The 23,864-nt window shown below is 33.1% G+C and overlaps 1 protein-coding gene across 1 annotated transcript in view; it reads right to left on the reverse strand.

The window, feature by feature from the left end:
* Positions 1-23,864, reverse strand: part of SI (sucrase-isomaltase) — a 92,056-nt gene that overhangs the window by 2,189 nt on the left and 66,003 nt on the right. The window contains exons 36-47 of the mRNA XM_045811199.2: positions 23,210-23,297; positions 22,147-22,285; positions 16,946-17,079; positions 15,717-15,751; positions 15,515-15,631; positions 12,242-12,390; positions 9,885-9,969; positions 9,744-9,800; positions 9,008-9,132; positions 6,199-6,287; positions 2,508-2,557; positions 2,091-2,258 (exon numbers count right to left, since the gene is read on the reverse strand). Of these exons, the coding sequence (XP_045667155.2) occupies positions 2,091-2,258; positions 2,508-2,557; positions 6,199-6,287; positions 9,008-9,132; positions 9,744-9,800; positions 9,885-9,969; positions 12,242-12,390; positions 15,515-15,631; positions 15,717-15,751; positions 16,946-17,079; positions 22,147-22,285; positions 23,210-23,297 (1,236 nt within the window). The remainder of the gene's footprint in view (positions 1-2,090; positions 2,259-2,507; positions 2,558-6,198; positions 6,288-9,007; positions 9,133-9,743; positions 9,801-9,884; positions 9,970-12,241; positions 12,391-15,514; positions 15,632-15,716; positions 15,752-16,945; positions 17,080-22,146; positions 22,286-23,209; positions 23,298-23,864) is intronic.

Here is a 23,864-nt window from a genome sequence, read left to right on the forward strand (position 1 = left end):
CAGAACAGTTTAAAAGGTAAAAGCGAAATAATCTTTAAAAATATATATTAGCCGGATTTGAAACTGACCCACCTTACACCAAACCTAACCTAGTTACTTTATATCAAAAGTGAAAAGGAACAAGTACATCAGATAGCTTTTAATACCTGTACAAGAGGCAACAAAACATAACTGTTGCTAAGAAAATGTTTTTAAAATTGTACTGATAGAGGGGTGCCTGCGTGGCTCAGTCAGTTAAGCATCTGGCTTTAGCTCAGGTCATGATCTTGGGGTCCTGGGATTGAGCCCCGCACTGGGCTCCCTGCTCAGTGGGGAGTCTTCTTGTCCCTCTCCCTCTGCCCTCCTCTGCTCATGCTCTCTCTCTCTCAAATAAGTAAATACAATCTTAAAAAAAATTAAATTGTATTAATAGAGTAATTAAATTATGCTTTGCATATAATTCCCACACTGATGGAGAAGGGCAAGAAAATAAAGAAAGAAATTGACCACTCTACTTTTAGCATATATCTATAAAGGTTGGAAACTCTAGGAGCTCATAAATACTTGTTTTACTAAATGAATTTAGAAGGAACTGCTCAATTGTTAGCAGTTAAAAATAATATCTTCTTTTGGAATCAATGAGGTAATAAAATATTATAAAAATTTCTTCTTAATACTTAAAATTCTTTGTGAATGTGTTTGGAAGCAGTGGAATGAACTTTTCGTTATAAATGATGTGTTTTTATACCAAGTCTCTGGTCAAGATGAACTTAAAGTACTACTTGATATTTAAAATATCTTATTTGAAGTTGTTCATCTGACTGTATTTAGCTTTTTTTATAGTAAAAATTAGGAACTTTATTTTTACCAATGTAGTACTAAATAAAAAGCAAGAAAATATATATGGCAAATTATCCTTTTTAATATGATTGAATACTGAGCAGTTCAAAAACACTGATTGCTAATTGTGATCAGTAACTATTGACTATCTATTCCTGGAGAATTAATTTTCCCTTTGAAGGACTCAGTTTCTTGGTCTGCCACATGAGACCACTGGCCTAAATCAGTGATTCCCTTACCTTGTAATTTTATAAACCAGTGAAATTAAAAAAAAAAAAAAAGAAAAATGGGGGTGAGGCACTGAGTTATCAACTTTTATTTTACCAAGGAAGGACATTAAGTATACAAAACTCTAACTTCCCAACCTTGATATAACTTAAAGAAATAAAAGAATTTTGGTGCCTTAATAGTAATTAAGACATAGTTCTATATTAAAGGGGAAATAACACTTGCCTACAAGACAGCAGTAACAATAGGACAGTATTAAGTTTCAAGTGGATGGAATGACCTTTCAGGTGCTGTTCACCTCTCACGTTCAGCTATAAACACTAATAGGTACATACACACACAATTTTAGCAGTAGAGACACAGCCTTGTACTTGGATCATTTGTAACAGTTAGCTGTTCACTAGAATATATGTTCTTTGAAATCCAACTTTTCAGAACATGGATTCCAGAATTTAGAATTGGAAGGAGCTAAAGAGATTGTTCACTTGCATAGTCTTATTTGACAGAAAAAGAAGACTTAAAATTATTTGTTCAAAATAAAAAACTAATTACTGGTAGCAATGGGACTTTAACATAAAAATCCCAATACCTTGTTTAATGTATGAATCATGTCCTTATACATCTGTATGTCATATTATTCATGAGTGCCAATAGACAATTCTGTTAATTTTGTGAGGATTTCCAAATATATTTTATCCAAGATGTAGTAAATATATAAATGCAGACATTTTATGTTTGAAAAAAAATTAAAATTTGAGGGACTTTACCATATCGGGATAATAATGACTTAGAGGCTTCACATAAGTTTAATCTTGCTTTGATTATGTCAAGAAAAGTGTAACACAGATCACTAGGTTGATTTGTATGACAGGTTACTAAGGATGATAATATGGAGACCAATTTGGAAGTTTAAGGAAAATGAATAAACAACAGAGGTCATAGGCAACCTATAATTACGTTTTGTTAGGGTTAGGAAATAGAAGACATCCATATAGATGTTCTGAAAAACTCTGTTAAATTTTCTTTTTTCTTATGTTACTTACCTCCTTGTCCGGTTCTTCAGTAAATTGAACTACCTCTGTATTTCCATTATATATGAGAGTAACCTGATTAACAGAAGTCTTTCCTTTCCCCCATATGTGGATGCTTCCAAGCCTCATTTCAGTTTTGTTTGTGTAACCACTTTTCAGTATAGTGCTTGTCAAGGTACTCTGTAAAGACAAAGAAAAAGAAGTAACTTAAACCCTTCACTTTCAAAAACAATTAAATCTTTTAAAGCATACATCTGTTAACCAAAATGGATTTCATAGTATAGCAAATTATTTATCATATATTTGAAACGAAGTATGTTATACAGTAAATGTAAAATATGAAAATATAAAATAAATATAAAATATGGAACAAAACTTCAAATATTATTTAACACAATTGCAAACAAATGATCTGACATGAATACATACGTTGTTTAAGTTAAATTGTGCCAAGAAATATAAGTCTTTTTCATAGGTGTCTGTAGAGAGAAAAAAAGGTAATATATTTATATTTCCAAGAAGAAAAATAGTAAAAACTAGAATATTTTGCTTCTCTTTCCTAGTATGAAGGGTATCAAATACCATCAATGCAAATCTAATTTTTTTCTAAGTTTATTTCACTTGTTCCAACACAGTCGAAGGAGCACTGTAATATGAAGGATGAGTCACCAGAGAAGACCCTGGAAGCACAGGGCAGGTTGGTGTATATGTATTTACGTGTAGGAGGGTAACGGTAAAGAGTGACAGGTCTAAAACTACCTTAACACAGCTCTGGCAGGGTGAAAGAAGTATAAGAATAAACAGAATTGGTGGTGACAGTGGTGGACACTTACTGGCCATTTCAATGACTGACAATGTAATAATATTTATAAAGCAAAATGAACATGATGGAAACTTATTCTAGTGTCCCTTGAGAAAAATACTCATTCGAATAATCTAGGGATTATTATAGGTCTATTGAAATCAAACTGATAAAACGCAGGGTTTATATCCATTTCTTTAATCATAATCTTACCATATTTAAAATCGATTTTTAAAATAATTTTTTTTCAATTTTTAAAATAATTTGACAGCTAAAATATAAGTGCTTACTATCTGTCAACTTTTAAGTACTTTATCACACTGCTCTAAGAGGTATGTTCTTTTACTGTTCTGATGGTTGAAGAGGAATGTGAACTTCAGAGAAGTTAAATAAATGCCTGAAAGTGAATCAACAAATTATTAACAAAATCTGGAATCAAGTCCAGCTTTCCCTGAATTCTAAGACTATGTTTATATGTAAAACCAAACAAGCATGGGTAAGGCAAAAAGGCAAAAGTAGTTTAAACGCGTGATTGAAATAAGTGTTAAAGTAACACAGAAAAACCAACAAATTTTAATTTCCTTTACGAACTTATACATGCCAGCATTTTATTAAATAATTCTTTGAAAAACTGCTTAATCTGCAACTAATCTTACCTATATGAAAAATAATTATATTCTGCCTAAAACTTTTTTTCTCTACATACTAATGTGTGCATGGCTTATCTGATATGTGTTTATAAGGCAAAAATTTTAGTCTAATTTTTAAGTATACAATTATAGCTTCGGTTTTTAAGAGCAATTTTTTTAAAGTATGAAACTATGAGATAAAAGAACACAAAAGTGATAGCTATTAGGAGGATATGGGCAGTTTTGTGGTTTTAATAAATAAGCAAAAATAACACGTATGATCTTAGTTAAGGGTACACATATATCTATTGCATTAAGATAAGACAAAATAAGATTTTACTAATCTACAAGTTTATTAGCTAGAATGGTCAAACTTTACTTAATAGACACAAATTTCGAGATAAGTTTATGATAGCCTCCCTTTATTTGGGAGGGGATACACTCTAAAGTCCCCTAGTGGACACTGAAACTACAGACAGTACCAAGCCCTGTATATACTAAGCTTTTTCCTATAATACTTACCTCTGATATTGTTTAATTTATAGATTAGGCACAGTAAGAGATTAACAGTAACTAATAATAAAATAACACAATTATAACAATATACTGTAATAAAAGTTATGTGAATGTGGTCTCTCGTTCTCAAAATATCTTATTGTGCTATATTCATTCTTGTTGTGATGATGAGAGATGATAAAATGCCTATGTGATGAGATGAAGGGAGGTGAATGACTTGGGCTCTGTGACATAGTGTCAGACTACCACTGACCTCCTGACACTATCAGAAGGAGGATAATCTGTTATCTGGGAGTAACAGATAACGGCTTTCCACAGGTAACTGAAACTGCAGAAAGCAAAACCATGGATAAGGGGGAACTGCTCTATTTTATCTGTGATCTTCTTTGAGAGAAAATAATATGTCAGCAAATAATATTTTATAAAATGGGAATGAACTTAAAGGAGGAAATAATTCTGTGCCTATCAACTAGGTTGATGGGCTTGCTGAGAGAGAAAACTTCTTTGGAGATTCTGACCAGCTGAATCAGACTCTCCATAAGCATTTGTTGTATATTGTTGTTACTGTTCACTCAAGAAATTTCAAGAAATTATCTGAAATCTTCATACTTAATTACAACAAATATACTGAGTTTGTGAAATATAATCACAAACCCCAAATATAATTGGCCAGAATAATTTTGTATACTTACATGGAGAGATCATCAATAAATATTTGAAGTGTGTTGTTACTTTCCGGTGATTAAAAAATAAAATCTGCCATGAAACTTTAATAGGATAAAGGTCATACCAAGTTCTTTTATCTGTATCTTAGTTTGACAGGGAGAACTGGAGAAAAATTTCTAAGAGAAGTGTTGTCTCCCTTGCTGTTCAAATGAATTAACTCAATTTATTGGATAGGTAAATTCAAAGGTTCCAAGACAAGGATGCAAATTATGCATAACTCAACTTTACAACCCTGGGACACTAGGCAAATTCAAAGTGCAGCCTGCTGGGCCCAGGTGAGAAAGGCTGCAAACTTTGTGTAACCCTAGTTAATATGTTAACGAAGGTCAGGACTCTAAAAACAGGATTTTAACAGGATTCAACATAGCAGTTGATTCTTCACCTTAAATCACAAAATACTAGGAAAAGGCTTTTTGTTTTTAAGAGTCTTGCTTTTTACTATATGATTCTTGTATCAACCTTCTGATCTACTTTATTTACTCATAAACAGATTCCCATTTCTTAGAGTTGTAACATATTAACTATGATTTACCTAAAAAGATGAAAAATACATGTCTTGGCTAGTAATGAAAAATCTCTCTTCTGCAGATAATTAATTTAAATTGCACTGAACTGCCCCATGAGAACATCAGCTCCACCCAGATGTTAACTTTTATGACTAACGCTTGTGGTAAGAGAATGTTCGGAACGCCCATCTAGTGAGTGCCACTGTTAATGACACAGTCAATAAACATAATCCACAACGAGTGTTTACTTAACAGCATAATAATCACCTGAATGTGATACCGCGGCTTCTCCCCCAATTAATGGAAATTAAATGGTCCTCAGAATCTGCATCTTTAGTAAACTACCACAAGTGATTCTGATGGCAACGGTCAGCACAGCACATACTGCTGGGAGCCTAGCAGTTCTGTCTGGTCTTAAGAAATAGTCACAGAGTAAACATAGATCTAAGTTTAAATCCTTAGACTTTTCATGTAAAAAAATATCGAATTTAAAAAACAAATAGGCCAAAGTTGAGTTTTGTTTCTAGGCTATCTCATGTTTTAGATGCGCCCTTTATGCATCGTTAGTTAGTCATGTGCATAGGGCACGGGGCGTTTCAGCTCAGCTGATCTCACACACACTGAATGTCTCTCATGCGAATGGCACGGGCTACTTTCTGGGAGTAGCAGATGATCAATATATATTCTCTGTCTATACACATCTCTTAGTTATTCAGACATATACCGTAGGGATTAACTATATTTAGGGTAAGAGGAAAGTCTTTGATGTTCAGAACACTATGTTTTTAAATTGATTTAGCTAATTATTAAGCTTCTTTAGCTTTGGATGATATTACTAGCCTTTCATTCAGCTTCCAAAGTACAAAAGTAGATCACATAAAAGCAATGTGAGATAATACATATGCCATCAATTACATTTATCTGCTAAATGGAACACTCACCTATACTCTCTCCATCATCCCAAAACAGAGATCCCTGTGCCATCTGATTAGTATCTGCAGCAACAATGAGCTTCATGTAATTTTGTCGACTAAAAAAAAAGAAATATAATTTTACCTACATTTATAGAATAGCATATGTTTAGTTATGATACAGCACCCATATAAATATCCAAAGGGAAAAAATGAGAATATCAAGTAAGGAGAATACAAAATGTTTTAGACAAAGAAAATTAAAGGCCTTCCCTTAATAATGAGTGACTGGGAATGATGTAAACCATAAAATCCTTCATATTTAATAGAAAATATCATGCATGTCTTTTGATCTCAAGAGATCACCTATTTAACAGATCAAATGGGGGCTCATTTTTAATGGTTAAAACCATATTAAGTTTATTGACATGTTTATTATTCTCTCTGCTAATCCTGTCACTGACCATTAAACATAAAACTATATTAGTAGCATTTTTTATCTATTATAATTTAAGCCTTTCTCACATTTCCCTACATAAATCACTGAGTCATCATTGGAAATTATTAATAAGAATGTGAAGAGTAGCCTGCAAGTTGTAATTTCTGTCCTTGAAATGGGCAATACCTCCCAAGCTTGTGCCTGTGAACTAAATACCTGCGTCCTTGCTCACTGTACGAGTGATTTGGTTTGACAGCCTCCTATTGCTAAGGAAGGATCTCTCAGACAAATTCTGCTTAGCTATAATTGCCTTTTCCAAACACAAATGTTGAAAGTTGTACTGCCATGGAAGTTCCCTAAAATATCCAGAGCATCTAGAGTTCAAATCTCTACAGCAACTTGGTATTTTCCATGTAAAGACGTTATCATGTCTCAGCATGAATACATACATATATTTATATGTATGTATGTATTTTAGTTCATAGTTACTAGGGTAAAAGATAAGTATTACCAACATTAAAAATCTGGTTTAACTCACAATTTTATTAAAAATTACCAACATTAAAAATCTGGTTTAACTCACAATTTTCCAACATATTTAAAGCTTAAGATTAAAAAGTATTTCACAGTTTACATTCTACCTTATCTATATATCTAACCCTGATATCCTATTTACTTTACCCCTCTACACACACACATACACACACACACACACACACACACACACACACACACACACACAGAATGGCCTCTCTGTCTCCTACAGAAAAAGGATTTTTCAAGGTCCAATTTATAAATGTTCTCCTCCACAAAGCCCTCACTTCTCAGATATAATTGTTTTTTTCTCTTTAATTGATATCAGGGTAGAATATTGAAAGAAATGGATCTGGATCATTCCAGGAGATAGAAAAAGTTCATTCATGCCAAATGGGTCAGTCAGCACATAGATCACCAAATGAGTGGGGACAGCATAAGAAGAGAAGAGGAACAGAGACTGAGTCCTCTAGAATCTGAATGTCTAAGCCAGGAATTTAAGCAATGAAAATAGACACTCTGGTAAAAGGATTTACTCTTACATCAGTCAGAAAAGACAGAGTGAACCCATGATCCCTAGTAGGTTGGACATATTGCTGAGAGAGGGAGAGAATACAAGGTAGGGTACTTAGGGTAAAGAAGAGAAGGTCTTAGCCAGATCATCAGTTATGAATAGTAATGTGTAGAAAATATGAATTAATATGAATTATCTTTCATCTTTATATGGGACAAGGCTGCTAAAAAACAGGTCTGGTTCTTCTGTGGACAGCAGTGGACTTGTAGTTTGAAGAAGCAGTGATATTGTCAATGGATATCTACATTTTCATAGACTACAGTGAGTTGGGAAATATTTCACAGGATGGAGAGAGGGAGGTAGAAAAGGGGAAGAGAAAAGGTGGAAGGAAAGAGAAGTCCTCTGAGAAATATTTGCTTAAAGTTTATAGAAAGGTTCATTTAAGAAATCATGTTTCGGTGAAGTAAATAATATTTCTTTCCACATGTCAGAGGCATCAAAAATGATGAGTACTTAGGTAAGGCAGCCACTCAAAATACAAGACATTCATTTGTCAATATCTTCGCATATTTATATAGAAGACATGAACTTTTAGTTCGTATCTTGATCTGGGAAACTTTCTTACTATTCGAAGGAATATCATGTCGGAAGACAATTTTTCAAGAGTCTCAAATATCTGCATATCTTGCATACAGGTGGGGAGGGACAATGGGAGAGGGAGAAAGAGAATCCCAAGTAGACTCTCTGTTGAGCACAGAGCCCTATGTGGGGCTTGATCCCATGACCCTGAGATCATGACCCCAGCGGAAATCAAGAGTTGGATGCCCAACTGACTGAGCCACCCAGGTGGCTTATATTTTATAATTCACCCAGATGAATTATGTTTTAACGGATGTTTTTAAAGCAAACAGTATGGAAAGATAAGGCAGTGTTTGTTTTTAAATTAATTTAAAAAATTTTTTACTGGCCAGTATAATTAAGATAAAGTCCCCTTGAAAGCGAAGAATGAACAGGTTTGCTTACAGCCCATTATAAAGGACTGAGTGCCTAAGCTTGGAGTTCCTTAGCTGTGACACAAACCTCCTACACGTGCAGCATCTGCCCAGTCCTCTCCATGTCATCCCCACGGGACTTCGGTGACAAGGAAAACTGAAGCAAACATGAAATTTAAGTCTCTTGCTATGCCAAGAGTAAGAAAGACCTTTGTCTCTTACCCAACACCCATGACACTGTGGCATACTAAATTGTTCACTTGGAAATAGGGTAAAATCTCAGAACCTTCCCAGTTCTTGACAATTCTAGCATGATGTATCTCAAAATTTAATCTGAGCTCTTGTAAACATTTCACTTACCTGTGAAATGTGTTTTTAGCAGGCTCTTGACATGGTAGGATGTGACCGCCACGGACATGTAGGTTTATTGTATATAAAGAAGCGTTAAATACATGATGTTCTCCTCTGACACCAATATCTTGGCCCTGGAAATGACAAGGTTGGTAGTAAGAACATAAAAGGCAAGAAATGCATCATCAGCAATATTGGTGTTTGATGTATCAAACAAATATATTGGTGTAAGTTTATCAATTGATATGCTTAATATAAAAATTAATAAAAACTCAAGCACGTATTCAGGAAATCATGTTACTTAAAGTATGTACTTAGTTCTTAGTTATTAATAGCTTTGAAAGTAACTCACCACTATTTGTTTTTGTGATGCTCTCATGAAGAAAATGTGTGGGTTTTGAAAGGTCACAAAAGTTATTCCTGACTTGTCATATACATTATTCTTGGAAGGACTATATTACCTTTAATGACAATTTTGCATATTTGATACAGAACAATGACCTTCTTGTGTACAATGTGTGCTATGTTTATTCAGTAAAATAAATCAATGACTCCATAACAAACTATGGCAAAATAAATTAACTCTCTTTCACTGTGTGTTAATTTGATTCAGCTGTGATTAGCAAGCAATATCTTACTCTTCTTAAGTGTAAAGTAAGCCAAATATGTCACCAATGAAAAGGCTAGGATCAAATTGTTACTCGTATCCTTTTAGTCAATTCCCCAGAATTCCCTAACCACTTACTGTATGATAATCAAACCACCGAGCATCAGGGACGTAGCCTTGTACAGTGTCAGCATACTGAAATTTAAAGATACAGTCATTAAGAAATTATAGGCCAAGGAAAATAATATTTTGTGAACAAAAATATGTGATAGGACTTACAGGTTCCAACACAGGGGTAACCATAAATGCTGGACCCCACAAGAACTGCTTGAATACATCCCAGGTTATCTTGTCATTAAAGAACCTTGACAAAATATTTACAAATAATTAAATCAAAGAACTTCATTTCTCCCGAATACCATAAGATAATCGTTCAAATCACATTTTGCAGTATAGACTTTTGTGGACTGAAGTGAAAACCAAACTATAAACAAATCAAAAACAATTCTATCACTTGGATTTTAATGTTCAATAAGTAGTACAATACTTTATAAGTTAATGTAGACTATAACTAAACTTCCTGACAAAATACAGAGAATTGTATAAGGCCAATTGAATGAGAAATCTTCGAAGAGAATTCACAGAGGTACAAATATTAACTTTGCCTAGTAGAAGATCAACAAACTAGGAAGCAAAAATTATAAATACTCTGGAAGAGAATTGTGAGGCAAGTGTGCTATAAGAATCTTGACTCGGTAATTCAAAAAGATTTTGCTTCCCGGAGTCCATAATAAGAAGAAAGAAAGAAAGAAAGAAAGAAAGAAAGAAAGAAAGAAAGAAAGAAAGAAAGAAAAAGAAAACGAGGAAGGAAGGAAGGAAGGAAGGAAGGAAGGAAGGAAGGAAGGAAGGAAGGAAGGAAGGAAGGAAGGAAGGAAGAAAGGAAGGAAGGAAGAGGGAGGGAGGAAGGAAGAAAGGAGGGAGGGAGGGAGGGAGGAAAGAAAGAAATGAGCAAAAAAATAACAAAAGATTTTGCTTATCTTACTTAAATTAGAGCTCCCTGAATAGTGCATTTGATGTATTTCTGAATTTCAAATACAGAATTTGTATTTTGTATTTTGGAAACACCAAAATCTATTCTTCACGGTCACTATTAAATATCCATATTTTTTCTCTAACTGAAACAGAACTGCACATTTTTGTTTGTTTGTTCTTTTGTTTGTTTTTGTTTCACTTTTCTACAAACTGAGATTCATGCCAACGTGGACGGCTGAATTTACTGCTTCATGGACTTCCCATGGGAAAAAAAAGGCCCAGATGTTCTCAATAGGACAAGAGTCTGCGGAGTTAATAATAATGTTTCTGGTTGGGGATTCAGTCCAGAGCTGACACTCTGACTCTTCTGAGTAGTAAATAGGGAGAAGACAAAGGGGCAAATTCTGGAAATAAGAGAGGCAAGATAATAATAAAATTTTACCAGAAATAAAGAATGGATTATGGTAGATAAATTAATAAAGTAACTGGAGGATAATGGGAATTTAGGAAGACCCATTATTTTTTAAGACCCTATCATCAGAACAGATGGCATATTGATCAACCTATTATTTTTGTCATTTTGCCTTGCATTCTATTGTTTAATTTAGTAAATACATGTTGTGTATTTTACTGATTTATCAAATATGCAATCTAACAAATCACCTCACTCAATTGCTCTGGTAATATAGGGCACACAGATGGTAAGTTTGATTATTTCAAAGGTTTTCGTATTTTTGTTTGAATCTGTGTTGTTTTTTTGTATGTGTGACATCAATAGTAAGAATTAGCTTGTATTTGCCTTAAAATTAGAATAAGCTAAAATTTTTGTAATTATGCTCTATAGAATAGAGTTTTAAATTTGATCATATATCAGTTTGAGCTTTAAGGAGTGAATCCAAAACAATTTTCTAAGAAAAATGTTAGAACTGTTCTAGGGTACTCTATAACACATCTCCAAGAAGAGGTGGGGTGGTTTTCTTCAGTCAGGCATATAAATATACATATATATATATATATATATATATATATATATATATATATATATATACAGTAAATTTACTTAACTGCTATAAACTTCAATTAATCAAATCATTATACAGAGATAATATTACTTGCTTCCATTTTTAAAATATTCAATATAATAAGGTATGTAAATCTAAACACTGGGTATATAGTTATTATTTCTAAGAATTATTACTTTTTTTTTAAAGATTTTATTTATTTGACAGCAAAAGACAACGAGAGAGGGAACACAAGCAGGGGGAGTGGGAGAGGCAGAAGCAGGCTTCCCACTGAGCAGGGAACCCAATGCGGGGCTCCATGCCGGGACCCTGGGATCATGACCTGAGCCGAAGGCAGATGCTTAATGACTGAACCACCCAGGCGTCCCAAAAATTATTACTTTTCAATAACTGATTAATGTTTAATTTTTAATATCATCCTGTTTATTAATATTTATTTATGTAAACTTTCATTAACCCAAAATGTATACTAAAATAGCAATAAAAATGTTTCCAACTTCAAATATTCTACACTATATGAGATTACTGATTAAATTAAATGAAATCTATCTCTTTTTGGCAGAAAAAAGAATTTCTACTTACTCATGCAAAAGGGGTCGAATAACAGTGCCACCATGAGCATGAATTTCGTGCATCTGTGTATAGAAATAGGGCAATAGAGTGTATCTAATATTTAGAATATTCTTTGACATTTCAGAAAAAGTTTCATTCCAGGAAGCAGGATCTTGTCTCTGAAACAAAGCAGAATGAAATAGTCATAAGCTCTTGTCCTTGTTTACACCATAATTTTCAAATACATATTTGGAGAATAAAAAGTAGAAAATAATATTCATTCACTGCCATGTGCTGTATACTTTCTTTACAAAAATCACAAAAATCTTACACAATAATATTTCTATCTCATATGATGGAGAGAGAAAACATAATATTTTAATAAGAAAAATGCAAATTACACTCGTAGCTTGATTTAGTTTAGATGAACATATGTAAAGAGCAGTTCACATTTGAATAGGTGGCAACTACATTGTCAATCACGGTCATAATCAGTGTAGGGATGAAAAGACTGGAAAAGAAATGAAAGGCTGTACAAAAGTAGATTGAAATAAACAGAGACATGTAGAGCCCATCATGGTGACCACTACGTGTGTGTTCTCAGGAGAAATGGATAAATTATGATATTAAAGGATTAATAGGATAGGAGAAAGAGAGGACCTAATTAATGCTGGATAAGAAAGAAAGACATGCCCTAGTCTGCTCTGGAATATACACTCGAGGTAAAAATGAAAATTGGCACTGGAAAGATTAAAACCTGTTAAAAAATGTTGCGTGGCACCTGGGTGGCTTAGTTGGTTAAGCATCCAACTGTTTTTTAAGATTTTATTTTTTTATTTGACAGAGAGAGAGCACAAGTAGAGGGAGGGGCAGGTGGAGAGGGAGAAACAGGCTGTTTGCTGGAGCTTGATCCCAGGACCCCAGGGTCAGGACCTGAGTCAAAGGCAGATGCATAACCAACCGAGCCACCCAGGGGCCCCAAGCATCCAACTCTTGATTTCAGCTCAGGTCATGACCTCAAGGTCAAGCGATGGAGCCCCACATCAGGCTCTGTGCTTAAGATTCTCTCTCCTTCTCTCTTTGCCCCTCCCCCCACTTGCACAGCTCTTTCTCTTTCTCTCAAAAAAAAAAAAATGTTGCGCTTACTGGTTAAAAAATAATAGGGAAGGTAATTAGTATTTTATATTTAATTGTACTAGGGAACAAACAGGCTGCCACATAACTCCAGGGGGCAATACTTTCGAATTTTTTTGCTGATATCAACGGGAATGATGATATTAAGAACTGTGCCCTATCTATGCAGATGCCAACTTTTTCAGATTTCAGTAGTAAGAAAACTTGAATGATGACTGTTATTACTGGTATATGTAATAATGTTAGAATAGGCAAAATCTTGAAAGTAAAATGGTTCAAAATTAGTAAGCTGTAACTGATACTATTGTTACTACTTCCAAAGTCCAAAAAGAATAAGAGGTAAAAATCATATCTGTTGCTTACTGACTTCACTGACATTATTTCAGTTTTAACAATACAGTAGAACTTAATTGTAAATTATACATCCCTAAATTCAATTATACTACCTCATAATCAAACTTAAGTTGAGGCTTCTGTTCCATAGATTTTTATTTAGAAATACTTCCTCAGTTTTTCTTTCCTCCATATCATCTTCTCCAAAACTCCAGCCCCCTTCCCATCTTGGAGTCTTTCACTTACCGCTTCCACCTAAATTCTCTTCCACATCCTTACATCGGTTTTGTTTGCTGTGCCTCACTCAAGTCTCACTCTAACGCTCAAGTCATTTCATCCACGAGGACCTCCCTAAGTACTCCTTCTAAAACTGAGTCCCCATAAATCTCTATCACTTTGGTTACATCATTTTCCCTCGTATGCATTTATTTATACCTGACTATACCTATATACATATACACATACACACACATAATTGCCTGTTATCTCTATCCTGCCTACATTGTATGAATCACGGGGCAGGGACTTTGTAAATATTAAATAGTAGACTGTTAATAAATACTTGTTGAATAAATCCCTGTGCAGGCTTTTATTGATTCATTCCACTCTTCCAATATTATAGCTTCCTAAATTGCATTACTGACAGCAAGTTTTCCTGTTAAAATATTCCTATTCCATCAAGTTATGCTATTGCCCAACTTCCAAATTCTTCCAAAATGTAGTCCCATACTGCTTTCTATCCTTATATAGGTTTTCATTTTCTAAAATAAATCCTTCCCTTTATCCTAACTAAAACTTCCCAGGAGGGACACAAAGATCCCACAGCACCTGACGAGCTCCACCGCTCAGTCACTACTGCTAGGACCCACCCTTCAAAGACCAGCTCTTCTACAACTCTTCCATGAGGTGCATTTTGATAATTCGTCTTTCCTCTGTACTTCACTAAAAGTCAATGTCACAAAATTTGGCACTTAGTTAGATATTGCCTCTAATGATACATAGGTCTCCATAATTGTTAAAACTGTAACCTCTCTTTCTCAAAAATTTCTTTCAGACAATTTAGTAACATGGAAAGCTGTGCCACCACACAAGAATTAGCTCTCATAACTTTTCCTTTTTTTTTCTCAATTTCTCAACTCATTGTCTCAACATTTGCCTTTTAAATTTGCTCAATTTCAAACACATCATGATACTAGTATTTCAAATGACTTTCCACTTCTAATTAGTTTGAAGCTGATTTTTTATTGTTCTGTCTCAGTTGGAAGAAGTTAAGGAAGCAGTTTTTTGTGGTTTTTTTCCCCCCTGGCTATTCCAAAATTATATAGAACAGCAGTAAGTATGTCAGCTAACCAAGTTCTAAACACCAAAGTATAAAGTAACCCAAATCAGAAAATTCTCAAAGCAATGGGCTCAGATGTCCTCAGTAAATGTAAAGACGTTCATTCAAGGTATGCATTGAAAATCAGCCTGGTAGGGTGAATTCTTTTTTTTTTTTTTAGGATGATTTTTTTTATTATTATTATGTTCAATTAGCCATCATTAGACTTTGATGTAGTGTTCAACGATTCATTAGTTGTGTAGAAGACCCAATGCTTATCACCACACATGCCCTCCTTAATACCCATCAGCTGGTTACCCCATCCTCCCAACCCCCCTACCTTCTGTAACCCTCAGTTGTTTCCCGGGGTCCAGAGTCTCTCATGGTTTGTCTCCCTCTCTGATTTCTTCCCATTTGGTTTTCCCTCCCTTTCCCTGTAGCTCAGAGGGTGAATTTTATTTAAAAACTTCTAAGGTTAGTGGGGGAAAGGAATGAGAGTAGATGAGGTAACTACATACCCTAGTAAATGCAATGTTGTGATTTCTGGAATATGGATAAAACGCTCCAAGTTGCATCCAGCGGGCACAGAGCTCGTATTCTGAGTTGTTGAAGAAACCACAGATATCTGCTCCACTCTAAAATATATTGTGATGTTTAATTTTAATGGTTTGTTTCCTAATCTCTATAAGTTATGAAGATAAAAGGAATAGAACTACTTACATATGAGATTCCAAAGAGACTAAATTCCATCATACCTGAAAAAAAAATCAGGAAAAAACTTAGAAAGCTACTATTTCATATATTCTGATATTTGATTTTTTTCTATTTTATGAAGATGTCCTATTTCTAATAACCTACTCCAATGAAACATTTTTCAGATTATTAATATACCTTTCTATCATTTCCTCTTAACAGGATTCAAGTTTTTTTTTTTTTTAAAGATTTTATTTATTTATTTGACAGAGATAGAGACAGCCAGCGAGAGAGGGAACACAAGCAGGGGGAGTGGGAGAGGAAGAAGCAGGCTCATAGCAGAGGAGCCTGATGTGGGGCTCGATCCCATAACACCAGGATCACGCCCTGAGCCGAAGGCAGACGCTTAACCGCTGTGTCACCCAGGCTCCCCAGGATTCAAGTTTTTTATGTTATAGTGTTGATGACATTTATAGAAATAAGACACTATGCTTGTCACTTTCAAGATGGTATATTTAGAGCACAAAATGGTTATAAATACATTATAGTATGAGAAAAAAAGTGGTATTTGGTTTAATTTTTTTAAAAATAAAAGGTTATCTATGTAATTATTTAACAATAGGTCTCATTGTTTGGGAAAAAAATTATCCTTATTTATAGAATCATCTGAGATCACTTCAATAATATAGGATTCATGTGATATCCCAGCTCTCCTTTTAAAGTAATATTTCTAAAATACTGATTGTTTTCCTTGAATCCTAATATAAACAGTAAAGAATTTTTAAAACTAGATCTGAAACAGAAAAGTATCCATTTCCCCTTTAAAATAATAATGTCTTATTTACTCTTTACCCAATGATTGTCAAAAGACTCTTTAAAAATTTGGCTCGAAATGTTTCATTCTTCAGCATCTATCAGTATTCTTATTCCCTAGAATCTAGAATTTCTACCCATTTCTATTATCAGCTCTAGATGTAATCTTTCCCAGTTCCTGCCCTTTCCCAGGAAACTGAGACCAAAAAGGATGACATTATTTTCTCAAAATAAACTAGTTAGATATCATTAGTTTCTTATATAAAGAATCCCAGATCCTACTTTCTAGCCCACTGTCTTTTCATCACGCTATTTGTCAAAAAATATGATGCAAAAAGTATGTTTCTGAAAAGGACTTATAAGGTATATGAACTAGTACCAACAAAAGTGAATACCTAAAAGGAAACTCGAGAGAGTAACGATATAGATGGTGACTCACATACCAATGATCGATTTGTCCAAATTGTCCCATTGTGCGTAGTTGTCTCCAAGCCAATGTCCTCCCCATTGTCCACCAGTAGGATATGTCGAACGAGAAATAACAATTCCTCTTTTGCCAGTTGTCTTCTGCAATGCGCTAAGATAGAGGGAGAGTTTTTACATGAGGTCTTTTCAGATATTTCTACTTATGAGCACCTCATTAAAAAAAGGTGTGTGTGTGTGTTTACGGTGTTTTTGTTGTTTCTTACTACAACTAGCTCTTTATAAGTGAGTCTTCTTTCATTATATTTACAGACATAAGGACATTTTTCTTCCCTTCCAACATTTACCAGACTGACATGGCTAAGTGGCCTTTGTTTATTCGTTCAATGAATTCAAGTTAAGACAACTACTGAAGTTATCAAAGCAACTAACTAATCATATCTTGAGTTTCTTGAATGAACTCATTTTAGTCTACTTAACTGTGTTCTCTTGAATAAAGGTCTAGGCTCTAACTATTGATTGCTCCAATCCTTCTCAATTATAACTTGTCAACACCTAATCTCTGTATCACTCTACAGAGAATCTTTGCTATAATACTGTTTTAGACGGTAGATTAAAGGGAGCGAGGTTTTTTGGGTGTTAAAAATAAAACTAGTTGTTCTATCTCAAGCACAGAATCTATCCAAAGCTAGATGTCAACAGAATGAATTTTACAAATTATATCATATTTTTTTTTCTTTTTTTCCCCTCCTCAGTCTTTGAAGAGACTTTAGTGACTTTCTATTCATTTTAAAACATATTCTAGTGCTAAAAATAATATAATAATGCATTATTTTATATTATCTGCATCTCTTGCTCTATGATATTATAAGAGCATCTAAAGTAGAAAAATATCCCACTATTAATTGGAAGTAAAGTGTTTATTTTTATGTTATTTAAAATAAAGTGCATATGAATAAGGACTACAGAACTGTTCAGGAAAAAATACTTCAAATACCTAATTAGGCAGATTTTAAATCATTTTGGACCACAGTGTTTGTACTGATTTCTTTATATATAAAGTTTCTTCAGTGAGACCTTGAGAGTCTTGAAGTTAAATATGATGTCTTAATCTTCTTTGTATTTTTTGTACCTAGTACATTGCTTGGCATATACTAGTAGCTCAAGAAATTTTTGAATTAATGAATATCTCAAGTCAAAATTACAGGAAACTAAAAGTGTTTTCAACGGACATAAGATGGTAAATTGAACCATCTGTTAATAATAAAGACCATATTGTACTTGCTAACTTAAAATTTCCTACTTGAACGATGCCCATCTTTAAAAAGATCATATAAGAAAGCTATTTTCATTGCTTTGTTTTCTACAATAAATATAAAGGATATAGTCTATTTAGGAGCATTAATATATTTAACATACATCACATATATTTGCTGACATTTAACAAGAAATGAATGATTATTTATATAGAGAATAAAAAACTGATGATAAATCTAAAACTATATGTATATTCTAAGTTTAGTTACTTTGCAAACAAAATTAATTTTATTTAATTAATGCAAAAACTATTTATAAAGATAGAGTTGTCCCAAATTCTTAATGTGTTCACATTCAAGAAATACATACTTTGTTTTTTTTTTTTTTTGAAGATTTTACTTATTTATTTGACAGTGAGAGAGAGAGAGTACTAGCAGGGAGAGTGGCAGGGAGAGGGAGAAGCAGGCTCCTGCTGAGCAGAGAGCCCAACACAGACCCTGGGATCATGACCTGAGCAGAAGGCAGGTGCTTAACCAACTGAAAAACCCAGGTGCCTCCAAGAAATACATATTCTTGAAGAATTTCTTTTCTTTCCTGCTGTATGCAAATTTTTTTTACTATATATAATGAGAAAATAAGGCTTTAAATCAATAACTGAACATATGCCTTGTTAGATTTCTGACTGGGAAGAATTCTGTGTTAAGTATTTTCATGACAAATTTTCTCTTAAGGACCTCTTGCATTAGAAGAATCTCCTCTGTAACCCTTCACAGAGTACTTAAGAGAACAAAACTTTTGAGAAATCACTTGCTGCCACTAAAGATATAACTTAAAAATCCCATCACTATAAATATTCTCCAAATATTTTTGACACGTTCCAACTTAACAAATGGTTTAGTTATAATGAATATAGCTTAATTTTAAGAAACACTTTTCACCTGGAGGACAGCTTGTCCTGTCTTACCAGTTGATTTTGGAAAATCTAACTTATAGAAAGGATTGTAATGTTGTGTTAAGGAAGTATTTTTATTGTGTGTTTTACAGTTGCCTGCATTAGCATTTTTTTAAAAGAATTTAAAAACTTTAAAAAAGTACTTTAAATTATTGGGGGAAAAGTCTATAGGAATATCTAAGAAAATAACTTGTATCTACTGATTTTTTTATTCCATTCTAAATTATGATTACAAAAATCTGGGGCGTTTACTTAAAACTTATATATTTAACACCAAAGGGAGAATTTCCAAAGGGAGACAAAGATTTTTATTTTTCTGCATCTTCTCTCATGAAAAAATATATAATAGTCTCTAAAGTCACTCAAGGTATTGTTGAAGTTGAAAATATGGAATATATAGTTATATAATCCTTGAATAATTGTCTGAGATTTGAACACACAATGTGAGGTAGTTTTTAAAGTGTATTTATTCCTACATTTGAAGCATAGGCTTTGTTTCAGTTCAACATTGAATTTTAAATAAGAGAAAGAGACCTATTGAAGACCGTAAGTTTTTGTATGGGATTTACATATGCAACTTCATTGGCCACTGGTATCCAAGGTCCTTCCTCTAAAACTACAGTTTCTCAAGTTGATTATTTATCTCCTGTTTCTGAGCCCACTCATTGTATTCTTTCTTTGGTTTTTCTTGTTTATGGCATGTTTAGTGAAAAGGACAGTAGCAAGAACTAGTTGCATGTCAAATATGAACCAGTTTTGAAAGACACAAGCTGTGTCAAAAAAAAAGGAACAATAAAATGCTACAGTCTGGATAGATAACTTGAAGTAAAAAAATTTCGTTTTTAATCCTTTCGCTTTTCCCCAATGATAAATAAAAAGTCTTTACTATCCATCCTTTGCTTAAATGTAAATGTAATTTATCTATAGTGTCTTTTTATATTTGTCAAGGTTTTTAAAAATATAGACTATATTTAATTTCTAAAATTTCTGAAAGTTCAACTTTTCTAATATAACTGAATCAATTAAATATCAAGAAAATACCTAACACATGAAAAGTCTAGGGCTATGAGTAAATTGAGCTATTTAACGCAACATTTAAAACTTATTAATCTGTTTAATTTAAATAACAAATGTGGTTGAAACTTTTACTGAACAGTTTATGAGTAGGAGCAAAATTAACACTCTTAAAGAAATGTATTATTACTTTAAATTAAAAAATGTTCTTTGGGAGATTGTACTGATATCTTCCTCATAACGTTTGTTATTTAAGAGTAAAATATATTTTAAATATCCCTAAATTTCCCTATTTTTGTATATCAACTATTTAGAAATTTACCTACATTTCCTTAAATTTACTAAGCATCTCACAGTGTGTTAGGAACCGTGAACTGTGTTCCAGAAGTTCAATTTACTACCTCAATGAAGAAATTTTTTTCAATTTCCCTTAAACTACATAGTTTCATCTCAAAATGTGTAAGTTTTGCCAACAAGATTACCAGTCAATTCTCAGTACTTTGTGTTTTAATATCTATATTTTTATGATAGAATGAGGTTAGCTGAGGATAAAAAGTGAGGATAATTGTGCTTCAAAATTATGTTCCAGTAGGGTAAATTTAAAGAAATATTTGTCCCAATTAAAAAAAAATTGTTGAAGATCAATTTGTTTACTCTTAAAAATGACATTTCCTAGTCTTTCTACATGATTTTAGTGTCCCTACATTAGAATTTGGTGAGCAAATCTGTGGTCATTCATTCATGTAATAAAATTTTAAATAATTCACCTCTTCTAGGTTGAAAAAGTTTGGTGCTAAGATAAGCATGTTTCACTAATTGAGGAAATATTACCCATACCCTTTATTCCAAAATGCTTTTCTTTTACCAACTTCAGTCATATAATAGAGCTGTGGTTTTCAATCCCACATGCTCATTGGAACACCTGGGAAATTTTTTGAAATTCAGATCTTAGGTATAGTACAGACAAATTAAGTCAATACATTAAAAAAAAAATCTCCAGGTGATTTTACTGTATAGTTAAGAGCCAGAGACCTAGAGCTGCACTGTGTGATATGGTGCACACTAGTCACATGGGACTATTTAATTTAAATGTAAATTTATTACAATTAAATAAAATTTAAAATTCTGTTTCTGGGGACACCTGGGTGACTCAGTTAAGCGTCCAGCTCTTAACTTCAGCTCAAGTCATAATCTCAGGGTCCTGTGATCAAGCCCCACGTCAGGCTCCACACTCAGCAGGAAGTCTGCTTGAGATTCTCTCTCCCTCTCCTTCTTCCCCTCCCTCCACATGCACTGTCTCGCTATTATATAAATAAATAAAATCTTAAAAAAAATAAAATAAAATTCCATTTTTGAGTCACACTAGCCATATTGTTCAACAGCCTTATATGGATAGTAGATACCATATTGGACAACCCAGAATAATAAAACATTTCTATCATTACGAAAAGTCTTATTGGACAGTGCTAATAAAGACTTGATATTCAAAGAATGGTTTGTGTTCCATCATCACTGGACTCACATTAAAGTTTGTTTATTGTGGACATTAAATCAAGTTCACTTACGTGTATTCTAACTTGGTTATAATGTATTTAAACAACAGATTTAACCAAACCTTAATGCCTTAATTAATGACATCAATTATATATTATTTATTCATTCACAACTATTTATTGAACACCTATTATTTATTAATCACTATGCTACTATGAGCTAGTGAGGGACAAAATAACATTGTTCACAATTGCTTTTGGAATGGGATGAAAGTTTAAAACAATGATAAATGATACATGTGAAGAGAAAGGAAGAAAAAAAGAGAGAGAGAAACACAATAATTCTAAGTGCCACAAAGGACCAAGTAAGTTACAGACAACATTGGGACGGAAAGGGCTACCAGATGAGGTCAGCAGGGAAGAACCCTGGAAGTAGGAAAAACATTAAATCTAATATCTAAAAGATAATAAAGACTCAAAAGGGATAATTGTAAACATCGCTTACTCGTAACTAGGCTTCATTTGTGACCAGCCATATAGATTATGAACATCGTAATGCAAAACAGATGATCCATCACTAAGAATCTGCTCAGTTTCCATACACATAGTTCTGAAATGTAATCCACTAGTTCTTTTTGTGAGATCTGGGGAGAATCAAAGGAAAAATATTAACATATTATAAAATACCCTGTATTCAATGTGTAAATCATAACTATAAATTCTTTTGGCAAAAGCATTAATCATTGTTTTAAAATAATATTGATTTTTGACCATTTGTACACTTTGTCTCTACCATTTAAAAATGAAAAAAAATGTGCAATTGTAACTGACTGTAGTTACAATTGCGACTGAAAAACATATGAAAAATTTTACTGTACTCGGCAACAAAAATGTTACCAATTAACATGAATTAATAAAACCTGAAAAAAGGGTACTCCTAAATGTCTACTATATTTTGTATACTCAGATGAGACATACTGATTAAATAGACTTTTACTAAAAATCCATTTAGTAACATAAAGCCCTGGGGATAAGAACTGTGCAAATGCTATAACACTATTTTTTGATCCACTTTTTCTCAGCTAAATATGTATTTTTTTCGGAGCTTTGCCATCACTTTAGATGTCAACAGTTTATGAACATGAGAGTATGAGGATGAATGCTGTGTAACTGGACCCCTTTTTCCTGGGTCAGAGACAACCAAAGTGCTATCGGTATTCTTTCATTTTTTCCTTATGAAGAAAAATTTTAAAAGAAAGCTTCATAAAAGTTTTTTTTTTAATCTTAAGAATTATTGAGAATTTTCAAATCTGGGAAGATTCTCAAGAAAGTCAAAGTAACAATTTAAAGCATGCTTAGTTAGGAATGTGTTCATATAAATACAACATATCTCTTGATTTTTCTTCTCAAAATAATGTTAAATAGTATTGGTAATGGGTTGAGTAATGGTTCAATGTGTAGATGGGTAGTGGGAATTAGGAATGTGAAACCTATTTCTACATCATAAGGTTCTTATAAACCTGATTAATAAAACCAATAATATCAAAGGCATAGCAACAATATTGTACCTGGGAAATAAGGTGGATAATTCAACTCTGTATTTCTGCATTGATTACTAACTGTTCCATGTACAAAACTTGATGGTTCATTCATGTCCTTAAAAAAAGAGAGAAAAGTGAACAAGAAGAATTTAGAACATACATTCTCAAAGGAACTAACCTAGAGAGCCAATAAATTAAAGCAGCATATTTGAGCACATTTACTATTCAAAGGAGCAAAAATACAGGGCATCTCAATACTGAAGATTTACTTTATCTGTTTCTTTTTTACATTTCATGACTCCTTTTGAAAAACATAAAATGTCCTATATTTTCTATAGATATAAGTAAAAAAGTGAATTTTCTATGTTTTCTAGACATAAAATTAAATTATAGATGGTGTATATTCCCCCATGTCCTTCTCTCCACTCCTGCCACAGAGCCTTCAATTAATTGCTTTTTTAAAAAAGCAATTGTATGTGGTTTTCTAAAACCATAAAATACAGTTTACACATACAAAAAACTTATTTCTTTTTTTATTTTTATTTTCTTAAGTGTAGAATTTAGTGATTCATAACTTACATACAACACTCATCACAAGTGCCCTCCTTAATACCCACCGCTTATTTAAACCATCCCTCTGCCCACCTCCCCTCCAGCAACCCTGTTTGTTCTCTATAGTTAA

This window comes from Ursus americanus, chromosome 20 (assembly GCF_024610735.1).
Source record: "Ursus americanus isolate L20-20 chromosome 20, mUrsAme1.1.p, whole genome shotgun sequence".
NCBI classification, from domain to species: domain Eukaryota; kingdom Metazoa; phylum Chordata; class Mammalia; order Carnivora; family Ursidae; genus Ursus; species Ursus americanus.